The following is a 14,853-nucleotide window of genomic DNA, read 5'->3' on the forward strand; positions in this document are numbered from 1 at the left end:
AATGGGGGCCTCTGCAAGTGCAGGGGTGGGCAGGCAGAGAGAGCACTCTCTGGATCTCCTTCCTTTGTAGATGCCTTTCGAGGGATAAGTCCCGAAGGTTGGCTCACATATGACTCCAGGATCACCTCCTCTGCACTGAACAGAAAGCACAGGAATCCACTTCTCACGTACGCCTGCCATATATTCTCGGTTAGAATCTTACACACTAGGACAGAGCAGTGAAATGTGAGGAAACAAACGAACAGGGCACGTCAGGTCAAGGGGCACAGTCAGAACAAGGCATCTCATTGGAGGAGAAGACAATGTGGGAAACGTAGAACCGCACACAGCACCAGGCTCTCACAGGACCCGGATGAGGACAGTGCAGACTGGCTGACGTTCACAGACATGCTGCTTTATGAGCTGGAAGGAACCTACCTCCTAGACGGGTATGCCAGTCTCCTCCTTTCCCCAGATTTATTAAGGAGGCAGTGTCCCTTGCCCAAGATTAAAGGGGTGTCCAGGACCAGAGCCAGCACCACAGCACCATAGCTTCCTGTGCGCTAGCCCAGTGCACTAAGAAGACAGTGCTGTGCAGGACAGATGGACAGTGACGTGAGGACAACGAACAAACTTGTACCAAAGCCAAGCCTGCTATTGCTAGTGGTGGTGCCTTGGACATGGAATTTATACTTTCCGAAGTTCAATTTTCTAATCTATAAAATGAAAATCATAATACCTTCACATAAGCATGGCTGGTACATAAAAGGCACTTAACCATACCTCCTTCTCCTAAACTTCATTGCATGTCATCAAGCCCAAGTTTGTTGAATGACCCACCTTTCCAAAACTGCCTGTTAATTCAGTACCTTGACCTATTTTGCCCACAAGGACACAGAATGGTCCATAGTTGATGGCAGAAACATTGCTAATAATTGCTAATAGCATACACTGCTCCCTCCTACTGATAAGAATACATACTACTTTCAAACTAAAACTTGACAGGCCTCTTACAGACCATGCCAACGCTTTGAAAATAAAACTCTTGAAGTTGCAACAGAAATACATTTTCACATGATAGGACAAAACCATCTGGAACTTACTCTTACATGGATTCAAAGAGCTGCATCAACAATAGGGCTGTTATGAACTCAGGCTCCACACTGTCTCCTAAAGGGATTAGACAGGCCTCATCATGTGTTAGAGGCAGAAAAAAAAAAGAGACCCAAGAAGGGGCTAAATCCTTAGCTGTCATTAGTATTTTCTCTTGTCAACATTGAGATTTGAAAAGACAGAAGGAATTGACTTACTTTATATACTCGTTTGATCCTTTAGTACTTTAGTGAAAAGTAGAATGTTTTATTTTACCCCTATGGGAAAGCAGCTCAACTGGGCAGTTTGTTCCTGAAATAAAATACCAGCAGTCAAAATATGCTTCAAGCTCCTTAGAAATCAGAACATCATAGACTTATTAGAAAGTAAGTGCCCCAAGCTTGCAGGTGGTTGTTAACATTGTTTTATTTCCTTTATACAAAAAGTAGAAACGACAGAAAAAAACACTCGACAGAAAACAACAGCACTGACCTGGTCTCCCGGAGAAGCTGAGCCCAAATTGCCCATATTATGGGGAAAGGGAGGTTCAACCAGCATCAGCAAACACCCATGCAACTGATGAGGCAAAATGGTGTCAGTGGCTGGTGGATGTCCTGTGGGGAGGTTGAATCAATCTTAAAAAACATACATTTGCCCAATCATGCTTTCAAACTGCATCTCTTTAAAAACAAGTTATATATACAAATATCACCCCAAAATGTGTCATATATGCTAGTGCTATAAATTTAAGGCATCCTAATCGTCTGGTCTTCTGCTGGTGAGGCATTGTTCTCATGATTCTATTTCCACAGAGGACAGTCCAGAAATTTCCAATGGTGTCCAAAGGGCAGCAATGAGAGATAATAAAAAAATGATTTATAAGAAGAGTTCTTTTGATTCTGGCTCAGCAACATGCTTTATACTGTAGGATTTCTTCATTTTTCTACTGATGTCATCATGCCTAAGTGGAAGACAAACCACAAGGCCAAAATTAGATAAAACTACGGTCAAGTTACAATACAATGCCACTAAACAGCTCACCCCAAATGGAAATTATCCTCACACAAACCACACTGAAGAACACTTCATTCCAGAATGCAAATTATTTTTTTTTCCATATAAACCGCTCCTTAAACAATAAAAGGAATAGTCACATAATAACATACTTTATGGATACTTTAAAATTTGGCCCCGGAAGTAATTACTCAATCATGCTGATTGGAATCCAAGTAAAATTCTATAGTCAAATGAATTTTATCAGTCAAAGTAGGAAGAGTAGTATTGCTTGTTAAATTGAAACAAGAGATATTTATATTTTATTCATGGGGTTCACTGATGACACTTCTTATTCTCCAGTAAACTTGAGTATTAATAGTTTAAAGGAAATGCTTATGCTCTGGGGGTGTGATTACTGAGTAGTAGCATGGTGGAAAAGCACGAGTAGGTATATCTATAGTAAAAAGAAGAGCCTAGGGAACAATAGTGCTGTTTTCCTTTCAATACTCAATACCTTGTAAATCTATGGAAAGAAATACCAGCTCAAGTCTAGGAACAGTTTTGCTTTTTATGTGAATTTCCCCTGCGAAGAAGCATTCATTTTCACTGAAATATTAGTCCCATTCTGGGTGTAAAATCTCCCGGACAGGAGTTATCTTCTGAGTGTGAGCAAGTGTGCATCCTACTAAATTCCTTTTTGTTGCTAGGCCAGACAAAAACAAACTGTTACTGGGAATGGTACTTGCTCACATGAGGCCACATTTGAATGGAGAACTCCAAGCATGGCTTTATGGCCCTCAAAATCATGCTTGCTTACAAAGATCATGTAGTTTATTCTTAGACTGGTTAATAATGATCATCATCACTGTCTGAAAGTTGTAATTCTTATTTTTATTTAGAGTTCATCTGAACAGAACTTTAGAGAGATGTTCATGGGAAAGAAAGGGAAGAGTGTGAAAGAAAAACCTGGTTGGTTAAAAGATGTTCTAGGAACTTCTAATTAAGCACTATAGATGGAATACATAGCATTAATCATCCCTTTCTTACAAAAGAACATGCAAATGAATAAAAAAGGCACCAACCTAAATGAATAAGAGAAATGGAAGAGGAGACGATAACACACACAAAATGCCAACAACATTTCAGAAAGAGGAAAATGGATGAACATGTGGAATTGATTTAGCAGAGCAGGCAGGAAAAGCAGAAATCTAAGCCTATAGTCAGGGAACCCAACAAACTGATGTTCATGATGCAGGAACTAGAAACACTATGTATTTCTGAAAGTCGCAGTGGGTGCTGTGTGAGTGCTGAAAATAGGAAGACTATTTTAAAACTTTTTGGAAGTACCAGTTCATACCCAGATTACCTTCCCGACCTAATGCAGCCAGGTGACTGTCCCTTTCCCAATGTTAAGAGAGACTGCAGGTTACAATTTGCAAGGCATGGACCAGAGAGACTCTAAATTCAGCTGAAGGGGTGAAAACCATGGGATTAGGTGAAAGTTATAAAACACAGTTGTCAACCCATCCCCTGTTACTTTAACCCAAAGATTCCTGGAAAGTAGGTTAATAGATCCTAGGAGGAGACTGGAGTTTCCTTATCTTGAGAAATCAGCTGCCAAAAGAAAAGTCCTACAAATACTGACAGTGAGTTTCCCAGCCAAAGAGCCTAGTACTTAACCAGTCTGTGTGATGCAATATCTACCAGCCAACAAGCCAGAGCTTCTATTCAGTTTTAGAGTCTTATTCTTAAATATGAATGAGTTAGGGATCACCAGGTGTTTGAGAAGATTGCTACCATGACAGACAGAGACCAAGATAAATAGAGAAACAGCAGTCAAACTGAATAGAGACAATATAAGGGGTGATAAGAGCTTCAAAAAATTGTAACAAGAAAAACTGAGGAAAAGGTTTGCTATTTGTATTACAAAGGGCTAATGTTTATAATGTATAATACATAAAGAGCTGCTACAAATCAACAAGAAAGACCAGAATCTCAACAGAAATGTAGAAAGAATTAAAAAAAAATACATTCATACAAATAAAGAATATATATCTATGTAAAAGAATTAAGACACTCTCTTTAATGAATACATAAAGACCTCTAAAACGATAGATGAAAAAAAGCAAGAAGCAAGACTATGTGTAAAGGATGCCCTCTTTATTGTAAAAAGGAAGGAGAGATAAACATATACATTTGTATTTGTATTTGAGTATAAAATTTAAATAAGTCTTGCATACTTAATGCTATGAAAAAAAGAGAAAACCAATAAAATGCTACTGAATATTATCACAATAATCAAAGAAATAAACAGTTAGAAATTTAAAAGTAGAGTAAATATCCTAGAAAGAATTTTTAGAAAAAGCAAAAGTATGGATAAAAATAGGAGAAATATAGTTAGACAATACTTAGAAAAATAGAAAAAATAATTAGAAAAGGATCAGTTTAGTGTGTTGAACATCAGATTAACAGTATTTTCAGAAAAATGAGCAGAAAAGCAGTAGGGGATAAAATTTTCAAAGAAATCATACAGAAACACTTCCCAGGAAGTACCAAAGCACATAATTTTGAGATTGAAAAAGCCTGCTGAATGCTCATACCCCAGAAATGAGAATAGAATCATGGCAAAGTATCATGAAATCAAAATACTGGAGATAAAGAGAAAAATCGTAAAAGCTTCCAATGGATTAGAAATTAGGGAGAAACTGAGCTTCTTGACAGACACATTAGAAGCAAGCGGAAAATGAAATAATCTGTTCAAGATTCTAAGGGAAAATAGTTTCCTATCTAGAATTCTATACCCAGCCAAATAGTGCTAATCCATATGAGGGCAAAATGAAGCTATTTTCAGGCAGGCAAGGCCTCAAAACTTTTACTACCCCCTCACCTCCACAGGATGGAAGTTGTCTTTATCAAAGAAAGAATATAGACCAACAGAAAGGGAAAAGACAGATTCAGGAAATCACAGTGGAAAAGCCAAAGGCAATTCCCAGGATAATGTATATAGGAAACTGCAGGGTCACAGCTGTGTAGCACTGCCAGATAGCAGCAATCTAGACTGGGGCAAAAGGAAAGATGGTGTCTCCATGAACAGACTGAAACAGAGAGGTACCTGATTTGTCTGAATGCACTGAAAGAAGGGGTTTTGTCTCTAGCAGAGTGTTCAGAAATTATATACTTAAAAATAAAAATTATTATCTTCAAGGAAAACAGAGTTACATAAATAAAGAAATGTAACAATAGTACATTGCACGTATCTACTATGATAACTATTTAGATAGCCATAATAATAATAAAAGGTCAGTTTTCATTCCAATCTCAAAGAAAGGCAATGCCAAAGAATGCTCAAACTACTATACAATGCACTCATCTCACACGCTAGTAAAGTAATGCTCAAAATTCTCCAAGCCAGACTTTAGCAATATGTGAACTGTGAACTTCCAGATGTTCAAGCTGGTTTTAGAAAAGGCAGAGGAACCAGAGATCAAATTGCCAACATCCGCTGGATCATGGAAAAAGCAAGAGAGTTCCAGAAAAACATCTATTTCTGCTTTATTGACTATGCCAAAACCTTTGACTGTGTGGATCACAATAAACTGTGGAAAATTCTGAAAGAGATGGGAATACCAGACCACCTGACCTGCCTCTTGAGAAACCTATATGCAGGTCAGGAAGCAATAGTTAGAACTGGATATGGAACAACAGACTGGTTCCAAATAGGAAAAGGAGTACATCAAGGCTGTGTTTTGTCACCCTGCTTATTTAACTTATATGCAGAATACATCATGAGAAACGCTGGACTGGAAGAAGCACAAGCTGGAATCAAGATTGCTGGGAGAAATATCAATAACCTCAGATATGCAGATGACACCACCCTTATGGCAGAAAGTGAAGAGGAACTAAAAAGCCTCTTGATGAAAGTGAAAGTGGAGAGTGAAAAAGTTGGCTTAAAGCTCAACATTCAGAAAACTAAGATCGTGGCATCTGGTCCCATCACTTCATGGGAAATAGATGGGGAAACAGTGTCAGACTTTATATTTTGGGGCTCCCAAATCACTGCAGATGGTGACTGCAGCCATGAAATGAAAAGATGCTTACTCCTTGGAAGGAAAGTTATGACCAACCTAGATAGTATATTGAAAAGCAGAGACATTACTTTGCCAACAAACGTCCATCTAGCCAAGGCTATGGTTTTTCCAGTGGTCATGTATGGATGTGAGAGTCGGACTGTGAAGAAAGCTGAGCACCGAAGAATTGATGCTTTTGAACTGTGGTGTTGGAGAAGACTCTTGAGAGTCCCTTGGACTGCAAGGAGATCCAACCAGTCCTTTCTAAAGGAGATCAGTCCTGGGTGTTCATTGGAAGGACTGATGCTAAAGCTGAAACTTCAGTACTTTGGCCACCTCATGCGAAGAGTTGACTCATTGGAAAAGACTCTGATGCTGGGAGGGATTGGGGGCAGGAGGAGAAGGGGACGACAGAGGATGAGATGGTTGGATGGCATCACTGACTCGATGGACATGAGTTTGAGGAAACTCTGGGAGTTGGTGATGGACAGGGAGGCCTGGTGTGCTGCGATTCATGAGGTCGAAAAGAGTTGGACACAACTGAGCGACTGAACTGAACTGAACTGAATAATAATAAACACCAAATACTGATTTAACTCCCAAGAGTGGTACAACTATATTGACGGTGGGAAGAGGATGCAGGTGTGTATATGTGTGTGTGCTGTAACGGGGGGCAGTGCTGGTTGCCAAATTTGTCCAAATAGAGCTAGACAAAGTTGGTTCATTGTTGAGAACATGGATTTTGGAACCAAACTGAGCTGAAACCCTGGATACATAATTTATTACCACTGGTACTGTGTAATCTTGGTCAAGATATATAATTTCTCTGTGTCTTGGTTTCCAATCTGGAAAATTTAGATAATAATATCTACCATATTGTGTCATTCACTGTGAAGATTAAAAGTCAATATGCATGAAGTACTTGGAATATTTTTTGGTACATTGTAAGTGCTTTATAAGCAGCAGCTATCATTTTTATCTTCTATAGTAAGACGCCAATAGACAACAAAGATAATATCTAAAATTGAAAGTCCATATAAGCGTGTTATTGAGAAATACAGAATACTAGAGAAAACACCTAAAAGCAAAGCAAATGTCTGATTCAGGGGAGCAGGAATGAGAACAGGGGAGGCTGGACACATGGACAGCCAGTTTTTGTTATAAGGTGTTACTATCACATGTACTTATAGCACCTGGACAAAAAATATAAAAATCAATAAAACTTAAAAAAAAGTCTAAGGATATCATCATAATTTAGACACTGAGGAAGTATTTCTACTTTAATATAAGGGGTGCTGTGTTTAAAAACACTAAAAGCACTTTGTGCAGAACAAAACCCAGCATGATTAGAGTTGAGTCAATACCAAGTAAAATGTTAATTTGAGGCTTTTATCTGAATAATATCTGGATGATTCAAGACTCCCTGAACCCATCAATTACTTAGTCCTGAATAACCAGTATTCAAATTTTTTTTTAAAAAGCAAAACTGTTTGGGTAATTCTGGCATGAATTATTCAGATAATTTGCTGCTCCTGATTTCATTTTTGGATATAAAATCACATTCTCTGTGACCAAAATTGGAAAGAAGGCTTAAATTTAAGTAAGAGTTTTTCAAGTAATCTAACCTGCTGACTCATCTGTGCCTGGATTCCATATTTCTACAGCCCAGGGTGACTAGATGGCAAGTTATTTTAGAGAATCTGCCTAAAATGGCCCATGAGTATGGACTGCATATTCCTACTGATGGCCAAAAAGGTAGACTGACTTAGCTATTTCTGTGATCTCCTTCAGACCATCACTGAGAGCATATCTGTAAATGCCCATGTTCTAAAAAATGAGATTCTGGTTCAAAGAATAAAATATATATACTTGAAATACTCAATATTAAACTCACTGTAGGGGAGTAGACTTGTAATCAAAAGGCCTAGGCTTCTACAGGGCATACCATTCTTTCTTCAGGATGACAGGCTTGGTCTTTTCTTTTCCCTTCCTTCCTCCTTTCCCTCTCTCTAGCTTCCTCTCCTTCACATATTCTAAAGTCCCTACTCTGTGCCAGGCACCAAGCTAGACACTGGGGTACAGACTGCGGTATGATGGTGCTAGTAGGGTCACCACTCCCAGGAAGTTCTTACTCCTTTCACGGAGTTGACCATGGTTTAACTACATCCTCTCAATTTTCTCTTGATCATTCTCTTGCTAAAGGAAGGAACACGCCTTACTCTGGCATGGCAAAATTGCTAACGACAGTATTGAAACAAAGGACACTGGCAATCCAGGGGTCTGACATCCAGGAGAGTCGTACAGCTGCACTGTCCTCCACGTGGGAAGGGATAGCTCGGATGGCTGTGGTTGGAGCAGGGATTCTCAGTGAAGACACTAGAAGATGTTTGGGTAAAGTCTCTACCTGATACTTTAAAAATTCAAGTGATTTACGGCTTCCTTAAAACTCCAGGCTTAGGAGAGTTTATAGACAGTTTATTAATGTGCAAAGACAGTGTAGTAGTGGCAGACGTGGTGCAAATAGGACACTGGTTCTACATTCACCCCCTTTGGAGGTTATACAATTCCAAATTGGACTGTGGGGGAGGGGAAGGGAGAGGAAAGGAAGGTGGAGGAGGGAGAAGGGAACTGTTTGTTCATAGCTGTTGGGAGTATGCCTAAACCAGATGAGTATGCTGAAAGGGTGTATTTCTGACGGGAGGATTTTGGTTTCCAAGGTAGATCTCCCCTCTGTCCCCTCCTACCTGCAGCCCATAGGTGTTCCGCACATTTATTTCCTGCCTTCCAAGTGCAGTGCTTTGAGATAGAACATGGGTTCTTCTTTGCAATAGCTTCTTCTATATCTCAACTCAGCACATTTTGATACTAAACCTTGTTCTACTGTCTTCCTATGATAGAATATGCTTTCTCCTTTTCCCAGAGGGTATAAGGAACTTGTGAATAAAAACTCCATGTGTGAATCACACTCTCATGAATCTTGCAAACCCTGGCAGATTTTGTAAAGGGTTTGCTAAGCTGTGCCCAGACACTGGAAAGCTGATCATGTGAACAATTCCCCATCACATGGGCATTTTTCTCCACACACAAGATTCTACTAGGCAACAGCCAAGAACAATGCCAAACTGTGACCCATTTCAGAGGAGAGGCTGTCACTTAATGGATGTAATCTGGAGAAATGGTTCCAGACTGGGACACATCACAGGGACCTGTATGAAACACAGGTTTTCACTTTGAAATGAATGTGAATCCTAGGGAGGCAGAGGTGGGGGTGGGCGGGACAAGAGCTGAGCAGGAGGAAACTGGGCAAATGTGGGGAGGGCTATAGGGAAAGGAGACAGATGAGTTCTAGGGCTTTCTGAGACAGAGGTGGTTGCCCCAGGTACACCAACTTCTGGCTGTGGACCCCAGAACTAGTATATCAGATGCAAAAACACAGAAAAATATACTCACATCAGAGATCAGAACATAAAACTGTACTGTGGGGGCAGAAACTCTGCCTACAGGGTTACCAAACCCCCTTTTAGTACTAGCACTCTGACAAGCTTTTCTGAACTGTTAAATTGGTAAGAGTCAGTGTGCTCTCAGGGATTCAGTCTAGAACTATGCAATCAACACAATCTCAGCTAGTCCGGTCACAGTCCTATGACTGGGTAATTATCCCTTCAAGAATCTCTAAAAGTTGAAAATACTTTCAGGTCACAAATTTAAGATTAAGGTGTGGTTATTTCATTTATACCCAGAGAAATGATGGCAAAAATGCTTTAGTACCAGGATCAGAGATTCCTTTTTGTTCTCCCTGCATCTTCGATCATGATTCTGGAATGCTGTTCAATGGGGCCGAGGGTATACACTGCCTCGGACAGGTTTCAGCCAGGGCCTCACTTTTCTGTTTAGTAATCTTTCCTGACAATAAGGACAGGGGTGTGTGTGTGTGTGTGTGTGTGTGTGTGTGTGTGTGCGCGCGCGCGCGCATGCACAGTAGGGGTACCCTGAACTCTGACCTCCAACTGGGCACAGCAGATGACCACTGCCATACCCTTGCATCATTTCACATCATTCCAGTCCAAATTTGCCACTCTTTCTGAAGTGGCTGTTGAACAGTCTTGACATCTATATGAAATATGTGCTGCTAGCTCTTGGCTCCGGATGTATAAGTCCCAGCGTGGCTAATTCCTTGGCAGTAAAACCCACACTAATGGTGTTTATTGCTTAATGTCTTTTTAAGGAGTCTGCTCCCATGTTGGTGATAGGATTAGGGGCTTCCTGATGCTAACCCCTCAGGCCATGGTGCCACTGTGCTCAGAGAGGATATGACCAGTGGTGGCCAGAGGTTAATGCCATCTGTCTATCAGGGACTGGAATCGATGCTCTCTTTATGTGTTACAGATCTCACATAGACTTAAACTCTGGGAAATGAATGTCTTATTGGCATTTTAAGATAAGTAACTGCCAACTTTCCCTTGGAGTTGTAATAATTTAAAACCAACTTGTCCTTTATGAAAAAAAAAAGTAAAGATAAATCTGCTTGTTATAAACAAAGTCATCCTCTGCAGTTGAAACACACTGAGAAAACTATTCAAGTAACAGAGCTGAATCTAATTTTAAAGGGCATTGAAAAGATATTTAGATTCTTTGCTATCAAACTGTGACCAACTTGAAAAAGTAATAGCAAAGAGAACCCCCCTCACAGAGCTGACATCAGAATGTTGTATTCATTCTCTATTTTTCCTTTACTGAGAAAAAAAAATCTTAAGAACTAAAACGTGATTCCAGGATAGGGCTGGAAGAAGGGTCCACTGCTCCTCTCTTTCTCCCAGGGACATTCTGATAGGGTCACCAGTGGCATAATGCTGAGAGCCAACTTCAACCCAGTGGCTGCCACTGCTTTCCAAAGTTACATGATCCCAGGCAATCCCTGCTCCCCAGAGGAACTGTGTAGCCTTCAAGAACATTCTTGGGTCAAGATTTGAAGGCATCACTGATAGATAGGCATTTGAGCTTTTTCCTTTTTTCCCCCTCTTTCTGTGAGATGCCTGTGCTATGGATCCCAAAGGCAAAACAAGAATAAATAGGTATTTTGCATGTTCACATTCCCATGCTAGCTTGTTTCTCTGAGGGATCTTTATTTCAACTAGATACAGTCATCCTTACTTTATCTAAGGAGAGACCTGGGCTGGTCCTCCCTACCTCTGTGTGTGGTTAGTGAATAGGAGAAAACTTTTCACTCTACAATGAACAAACTAGCGCATTTTCACTTTTCATGGAACACATGTCAAACTAAAACTATGATAAAATACACATTGATTTTATATGACAGGGAGGGGGAAGGGGTCTGGATGTTTATCTAAATATCTGAATTATAATTTGGGGGTTTCTCTTTATTACTGAAAGAAAACTGTCTTAATACATAAAACCAGTGAATCTGATAGGTTCAAAACTGAGTCTTCAGAAGGACTGTTCCTTTAACTGAGAAGGAAAGTGTTAACCCAGTTGTCAGATATCTGAGTAGACTCATAACCTCCTTTTGTGCTCTGATCTCTGTAATCCTATTATAGTAGATTGTTAGCTTTGTCTCCCTGTTTGTAAGAAGACAGGATGAAATATATCTAGCAGGAGAATCTACTGTGATACTAATTATCTTGTTTTCAGGTGCTGTGGGAGCCTGGAAGAAATGAGAGGTATTTTCCCTCCGGCTTCAAAGGAGTTCCCCAAGCCTTTGTGCTTCCTTGCCTTAGAGTATTATTGGTGATTTCCCTTTAAGGACAAAGTCAGAATTTTCCAGGTACTAGAAGACAGAACCTAAGATGCAGACACAGAAGGGTACAAGGACGGTCAAGATAGGCTGGGAGAAACAGAAGTGGGCTGATACCAACGTCTGGGAAGGGAATGGGTTATTTTTTTCTATTTCCTTCCCAACCCAGGCACTGGGCTCTTAGCACTGGCCAAGCCGCCCTGCCCCAGTGTGATGGGAAGCAGCCCAGACTTAGGCAACATGCGAGCCTGACCTGAGCAGAACGAGGGTGACCCGCAAATACCACAGCTCCAAGGGGCTTCCTTCAACTTATGTATGGAATTAATGAGATCCCTAGGGGGACCCTGTAAAATGACAGGTTTACTTTTCCTCTAGCCTGAACGGAGACATGAAGTGGATTACATTTGATTTAGAGGGAAAGAAAAAGAGAGTGACATTTCTTACACCTTAGGATTCTGAACTAACATTTATATCCGCAACACACTGGCCTGTATTTGTGTAGCTGCAATTATTATATATAAACACGTCTCCTCACAAACATTTTGGAGGATTCTGGAAGGGTGCTAAAAGGCATGCCATAGTCTTGATCTAAACGATGAGTCCTTTTGAAAGGGGGTTAGGGGTTTACCTCTCCTGGAATAAGCCTGTCACGAGGCACTTGACTGCAGCACCTCCCTGTCAGCTGCTCTCTGCTAAGCACTCCCCTGCCTCCTGCTCTGTTAGGGGTTGTGTGTATCCCAGGGAGGAAGGAAAGCTATGCCCAACAAGGACTTTGCTCAGGGAGCAGCCTGAGTCACTGGGGACCTTGAGATGATCCTTCTATATGCACAGTCCATGCCTTTTGAATCACAAATATTGTCTTGAAGAAAGGCCTTTTTTGGTTGTTGATGGTGGTGGGTTCTCACAGCCTGGCTTATAGACCAGCACTGCAGTTCTGAACGCTGAACTAACTGCAGCATGGCAGGACCTCAGCTCTCCTGAGCGCAGCAGACTGCTGACTAAAGGAGCTTTCAGTCTATAACCAGCAATGAAGAACCTCAGCTCAGTTTCAAAGTTCTGATTATGATAGGAGGCTGACTCACTCCACCCATGGCAGGAAGTGTCATTTCTATACTTAGTCATGTGAAAGCAAGTGAAAGTGTTAGTTGCTTAGTCTTGTCTGACTCTTTGCAACCGGATGGACTGCAGCCCACCAGGCACCTCTGTCCATGGAGTTCTCCAGGCAAGAATACTGGATTGGGTTGCCGTTCCCTTCTCCAGATGATCTTCCCAATCCAGGGATCAAACCTGGCTCTTCTGCATTGGCAGGCGGGTTCTTTACCACCTGAGCTACCGGGGAAGCCCACCATTAAAACAAAGACTGAAAGTCAAGGTCAGCTGGGAAGCACAGCTTGTTTGTGCTCTGAGTAGATTCCTCTGCCCTCTGCTACTGGAATGAAGCCCCTCCATTAGGGTGGGTACCTGCTCCCTTTCTAAGGACCAGTTACAAATCTGTCAGCTTCTATTTGGGGGAGGAGTCAGAATTTTCTACTACCTAGGTGTCAGCGCCTGCAAAAAGTGTGCTAGAACCACCATTTAAAAGGTCATGCAATTTAAAGCGAAGGCCTGGCACTGCTGTGGAGACACCCTAGCACCACGTACCGTGCATAGTTACGCAGATGCTCTTCAATCAGCGTGTTAGAGGAAAGATTGATGCAGCTGCCGTACATCTCCTAGAGAGGTGCAATTAAAAATCATCTGAACACATGCAACAAGCTCAGCACATGCACAAGTCTCAATAAACAGGAGGCATGCAGGAGACAGGTTAAAGGATAGACGCTTTGGACACACTTTACGGTGCATGGGGAACTGCTGAGATCTTTGACTCCTCAGTGAGAGGACCCATTAAGTTACCTGGAGAAGTTTTACTCCAGCAATGTAAGTTTGGACATATTTAATCCAAAAGGCCTGGTGTTCAGGGGCACAAACGTGACTTTTCTAAGCTGAAGCAAATACATGCTAAAGTCTTATAACAAAGACAACTCGGTGGAAATCAATGTGCAATTAAAATTTGTGTGTTGTTAATTGGAGTGATATTAACTAAAATTTGATTTTGGTACTGCAAAAAGAATCTAGAAAGTTCTTAGACCGCACCAGAATGGGGTTGTACCTTATGACAAATAATAAATTATGCAGGTGTTACTCTCTAGTTACTGTGAAGGATATTCTGGGTCCTTCTGTTTCACAGAGGGTTTCACACGTTGGCGGCTATACCATGTTTTCAAGGGCATAACAGGCACAAAGCATGCAGGAAACATTACCTAAAAAGATGTTCGTATCTCTTCCTCACAGGATTTAAATCCAGATTATAACACGTGGTTTTACAATAAATGCAATTATACAGTGCAGTTCATGGCACACACTCTGCCATCCCCTGTGGGTGGGCAAGCACTGTAGACCACCAGGGCTTCCTTAGGGGCTTGTGTCTTAAGATGTCAACGTGGAGGTTCCTGCGGCATATTTATTCCAAAGGTCTTTCTGAAGCTGAGTAGTTAATTCTTTAGAAATAGAATTTCTATTTGTATACTGTTTAATTGGGCTCGAGAATAAACTGTCCAGTCACATGAGGAGAACTAACTCTTCCTGGGGCAGAATCAGGGATAAAGAGGGGCCTGATTTCACACTGATTTTGTAATCTAGTCCTATAGACATGCCTCCCCATCTACAACTCCTAATTCTCAATGATCAAACTACTTGGGGAAATCGAGGGACCAGGATATAACCTCCTGTGATCTGTTTAATCATCCTCTCTCAATTTCCAAAGGAAGAGTAAAAGGTACTCAACACAACTTATCTCATTAGAAACCCTGGAGTCTGTTTTTCCATGCATCCTTTAGAATTCTTCCAGGGATTCCCTCAAGGTGGCCAAGGGCTGTAATCTGTGGTGTTAGGAATAACATAATTAATTTAAAAGAATAAAAGGGACAT

General features: G+C 41.0%; 1 protein-coding gene across 15 annotated transcripts in view; it reads right to left on the reverse strand.

Moving 5' to 3' along the window:
* Window positions 1–1,479: 1,479 nt before the first annotated feature.
* Window positions 1,480–14,853, reverse strand: part of SNCAIP (synuclein alpha interacting protein) — a 165,361-nt gene continuing 151,987 nt past the window's right edge. For 9 of the 15 annotated variants that reach the window (XM_060415683.1, XM_060415688.1, XM_060415681.1 and 6 more), the window contains exon 11: window positions 1,480–2,032. In XM_060415683.1, coding sequence (XP_060271666.1) covers window positions 2,027–2,032 — 6 coding nt within the window. In that variant the 3' untranslated portion in view covers window positions 1,480–2,026. Of the gene's footprint in view, window positions 2,033–7,675; window positions 14,805–14,853 lie in introns of those variants that run through there. The other 6 variants (XM_042250308.2, XM_042250309.1, XM_027969992.3 and 3 more) reach the window with 2 other exon arrangements.

Source organism: Ovis aries, chromosome 5, assembly GCF_016772045.2.
Source record: "Ovis aries strain OAR_USU_Benz2616 breed Rambouillet chromosome 5, ARS-UI_Ramb_v3.0, whole genome shotgun sequence".
NCBI classification, from domain to species: Eukaryota; Metazoa; Chordata; class Mammalia; order Artiodactyla; family Bovidae; genus Ovis; species Ovis aries.